At 43.6% G+C, this 4,742-nt stretch overlaps 1 protein-coding gene across 1 annotated transcript; it reads left to right on the top strand.

Moving 5' to 3' along the window:
• The first annotated feature begins 1,852 nt into the window (after nucleotides 1-1,852).
• LOC115275049 (olfactory receptor 10H3-like) lies at nucleotides 1,853-2,803 on the top strand. Its single transcript, XM_029918638.1, has one exon. It carries the CDS (start codon nucleotides 1,853-1,855, stop codon nucleotides 2,801-2,803), a length of 951 nt encoding a protein of 316 aa, XP_029774498.1.
• Nucleotides 2,804-4,742: the final 1,939 nt, after the last annotated feature.

The following is a 4,742-nucleotide window of genomic DNA, read 5'->3' as shown; positions in this document are numbered from 1 at the left end:
AGTGTGATATGAGGACTTTGGGGTCCCAGAGACTCTTACTGGGGGACCAATCAGTTCCACTTTTCCAGGATATGTTTTCATTATTTGCTTCAACTAAAACAACATGTTGCTACAGGCAGAATGAAGAGGAAGATACAAGCATGAATTTGTATGCCATCCAGCCAGCGTAGGACTAATTTGCTAAAATGTAGAAGATGCCCACAATTCTTACGAAATGAATTTTTGAAATGTTAGTCACTGTTCTAAAAAAATTACTTATATTAACATGATACTGATTGTTCCTTAAGTTGAATCAATGATCACATTGTTCTTTTAACTGGTTTAAGAATTCAATATTTTCAGGGCGCCTGGGGGGCTCAGTCAGTTAAGCGTCCGGCTTTGGCTCAGGTCATGATCTCACGGTTCGTGGGTTTGAGCCCCGTCTCGGGCTCTGTGCTGACAGCTAGCTCAGAGCCTGGAGCCTGCTTCAGATTCTGTATCTCCCTCTCTTTCTGACCCTCCTTTGTTCCCACTGTCTCTTTCTGTCTCTCAAAAATAAAGAACATAAAAAAATTCAATATTTTCAAAGAATCTTAGTTTCCATTACTAATACAGTAAGAATGGAGAGTTCTAACTCACGCAAACCAAAGCTCTCCAGAAGACTCAGTAGTGTTTTTTAACCTAAAGAAATATTGCAACCAAATGGGGTTGCCAGGTTGGCTCATAAGAGTCTGACTTGGCTCAGGTCAAGATCTAATGATTTCGTTCCGGAGTTCAAGCCTCACATCGGGATCTCTGTTGTCAGCATGGTGCCTCTTCAGATCCTCTGTCTCCCCTCTCTCTGCCCCTTCCACACAGGCACACTCTCTATTTCAAACATAAATGAAACTTAAAAAAGAAAAGAAAAGAACTCCTGCAACATTTTGTTTCAGAGCTGTCTCCTTATAGTTTGCGTCACTATTGGGGATGTTACCTTGCTTTTTCCTTGAATTCTGTCTTCCGAATGATTATTATGACTGCAATTCTGTGGGAAATACTATGAATTTGGGAAGCTAATCTAGTTTTCCACAGCATGTGTCCTGTATTTGCTCAAAAATATTCTGCCTTCATTCTTGTCCCTTTCCAGGTAGATGATCACAGCTCTTTCCTTCCAATCCCGGTATTCCTTCTTTCTTTATCATTCCCAAGCACCGCTCCTGGCTTTTAGCTCCTTGCTAATGAACAGCAGAGACAGTGAGTAACCTTGGCTTGTTTCTGATTCTAAAATAGTCTATCTATGGGCACCCAGGTGGCTCAGTCAGTTAAGCATCCAACTTGGGCTCAGGTCAAGATCTCACTGTTCTGTGAGTTCAAGCCTTGTATCCAGCTCTGTGCTGACATCTCAGAGCCAGAGACCACTTCAGATTCTTTGTCTCCCTCTCTCCTTCTTCCTCTCCCCTGCTCGCACTCTGTCTTTCTCTGTCTCTCAAAAAATGAATAAACTTCAAAAAAATTTATAAAATAATCCATGTCTCCCATGTCTTGTACTATTTCTTAGTTTGCAGTATGAATTCTTAGTTAAGAAAATCTCTCAGATGATTAGATGTTGAGAAGAGCTTTAAAAATATCTTGAAGATCTATAAATATATCATCATTATGCTGTACACTAAAATAATATAATGCATGTCAATTATATATCAATTTTAAAAGTCATGAAAAAATTGGGCTTTAGCAATCCAAGAGTGCTTCCTACATTGATATAATTAAAGACCTTTCATTTTTAGCTTATTCATGTGACTAACCATAGGATAGGTTTATTGTGAATCATCCTTGTCATTCATGGGATAAACTATGCATCTTCATTCCCTTGCTGATCTCACTAGATGCAGCATCCATGGCTGGTCAGAACTATACCATGGTGTCTGAATTCATCCTCGTGGGATTCTCCAACTTCCCGCAGCATCTCCTGCCTGCCTTCTTCCTGCTGTACCTGCTCATGTACCTGTTCACACTGCTGGGCAACCTCCTCATCATGGCCACCGTGTGGAGTGAGCGCAGCTTGCACACGCCCATGTACCTCTTCCTGTGTGCCCTGTCCACCTCTGAGATCCTGTTCACTGTTGCCGTCACCCCTCGCATGTTGGTGGACATACTCTCCACCCACCACACCATCACATGGGCGGCCTGTGCCAGCCAGATGTTCTTTTCCTTCACGTTCGGCTTCACACACTCCTTCCTGCTCATGATCATGGGCTATGACCGCTACGTGGCCATCTGCCACCCTCTGCGCTACCATGTGCTCATGAGCCCTCGTGGCTGTGCCCACCTTGTATCCTGGTCTTGGGCTGGTGGCTCAATCATGGGGATGATGTTGACCCTGATAGTTTTTCACCTCACCTTCTGTGGGTCTAATGTGATCCACCATTTTGTCTGCCATGTACTTTCCCTTCTAAAGTTGGCCTGTGGGAAGGAGACAGCCTCAGTCACCCTGGGTGTGATCCTAGTGTGTGTCTCAGCTCTGATGGGCTGTTTGTTCCTCATTGTCATCTCCTATGTGTTCATCGTGGCTGCCATATTGAGGATCCCCTCTGCTGAGGGCAGGCACAAGACCTTCTCCACGTGTGTGTCCCACCTCACTGTGGTTATTGTGCACTACGGCTTTGCCTCCATTATCTACCTCAAACCCAAGGGCCCCCATTCTATGGACAGTAACACTCTGATGGCCACCACCTATACAGTCTTCACCCCTTTTCTCAGCCCCATCATTTTCAGCCTCAGAAATAAGGAGCTCAAGAATGCCATAAAGAAAAGCTTCCAGAAAAAATTCAGTCCCCTAAGCTCCTGACGGCCAATCGGTGGTGAGGAAATATGATAGCAGGACTGGGGATGATCACGTTGTCAGGATTCAGGTATGAGAAAAAACACACATTCGTGGGTGATGGATGCATGCTGGGTATTTATTTTTCTCCCACTTATTTGCTTTCCTCTTGAATAGTCTCTAGTGATCATCTTTTGCTCTTGATCCCAAGTGATGAACTCTGTCTAAGTGTGTTCTCTACCTTTGGGCTATGGGGGGCATCATATGGATGTGTCTGGCCCCTGATGTCCATGGTTCTTCTTAAAAGCACACTCAGGGGAGGAATTCTTCTCCACCACCATAAAGATAAACAAAAATAAGAATAATAATAAATGCTGTCAGAATTGTGGCTTTTCTAATCAGATACTGTGTCCAGTGTTGTATAAATTATCTTTTAATTATAACAAATGCACAAAATAACATTAATGATTTGTCTCAAAGGAGATGTTTGATTGTTCACGGGTTTTCACTATCTTTGGAAGGAATAACTCTAAGGAGATTGCTATGTTGATCTGAGTTGAGTGAAGGATGTCAGAATCTGAAGTGAAGTGACAGATGAAGTGGAAGATAGTAGGTGGAAGAAAGGATTCAGTGCCTGGGTAATAATATAAAGTATGTTTAAAGGATGTTGTGGGGCACCTGCGTGCCTTAGCCCATTAAGCATCTGACTTCAGCTCAGGTCATGATCTCATGGTAGGTGGGTTCGAGCCCTGCGTTGGGCTCTGTGCTGACAGCTTGCTCAGAGCCTGGAGTCTACTTCATATTTTGTGTCTCTTTCTCTCTCTCACCTTCCCCACTCATGCTCTGTCTCACTGTATCTCTCAAAAAATAAATCAATGAAAAAATAAAAAAAAGGTTGCTGCTTTCTGACAGCTTATGGAGAGTCTTCTCCCTTTTACCCCACATTACTTTCCATAAACACTGAGTTCTCACTGCTATGGTTACTTGAAATCTATCTGGGATATTTGTTAAAGGGCACAGTGTTATCTCAAGATGGCACAAAGAGAGGCCAAGGGGGTGGGTGCCCCTTTATGAAGATAAGAATTGTTGGTAGAGGTCACACAACATGTGAAGGAGGAGTCACATGCAACTTTAGGTCTGTCTGACTTCCATGCTGGGGTTGGGAAACCATATGTCTGAGCATTGGGCTTCCATTGGTGTAAATTCTTACTTAAATTGTGGTCAAATATTTGAGTTACAGGCAGAAGATGTTTTATAATAATAAACCAAAGGATGCTGTCACATACGAATGCCTGCCATTTGCTAAATGTTGTAACAAGAGTTTTCTACGCATTTGCTCTTCTAAGTCTCAAAATAAATCATTATTTTTCTGCATTTAGATATGACCCACATTTATTACTACTCAGTTTTTGAAATGCAGAAAATGCAAATCTGATAGATAATTTGCCACAGGCTACAGTGCTGTGAAGGCAGGAAGCAGGAATCGATTACAATGTGCATGTGTGTGCAGTTGGGGATCAGGAACCCACCTCTCTGAGGTGTCTGCGGAGAGGAGGAGGAGAAGGCTGCCATTAGAAGGAAGAGACCCATTTCAGGGAAGGAGGGCAGGTGCAGCCCTAGGCTCCCACCCCTTTCATACAGCCAGAGGGAAACACTGACTCCAGAGGAGTTCCTGAGACACTTGCCTCATTAACACTGACCATGAAACCTTGGCAAACTGGCTATAGCAGTTTTGGGGTTCCATTCATCATTTTACTCATTATTGTTGTTACTGTGACTGATGCCCCCACCATTCCTAAGCTGTGCCTCTCCAGAGCCTGTGGCTGTGTTCCCTTGTCCAGCAAAAGGGAATGTGCAGATGAGATGCAGTTAGGGATCTCAGACAGGGGGATTATCCTGATCACCCAGAGGGCTGCTCTTTTTGCAAGTGTCCTTATACAAGGGGGACAGGAGGAACCAGAGACAG

This window comes from Suricata suricatta, chromosome 12, assembly GCF_006229205.1.
Source record: "Suricata suricatta isolate VVHF042 chromosome 12, meerkat_22Aug2017_6uvM2_HiC, whole genome shotgun sequence".
Lineage (NCBI taxonomy): Eukaryota > Metazoa > Chordata > Mammalia > Carnivora > Herpestidae > Suricata > Suricata suricatta.
The sequence above is the reverse complement of the archived record's forward strand: the minus strand, read 5'-3'. Positions and strand labels throughout refer to the sequence as shown.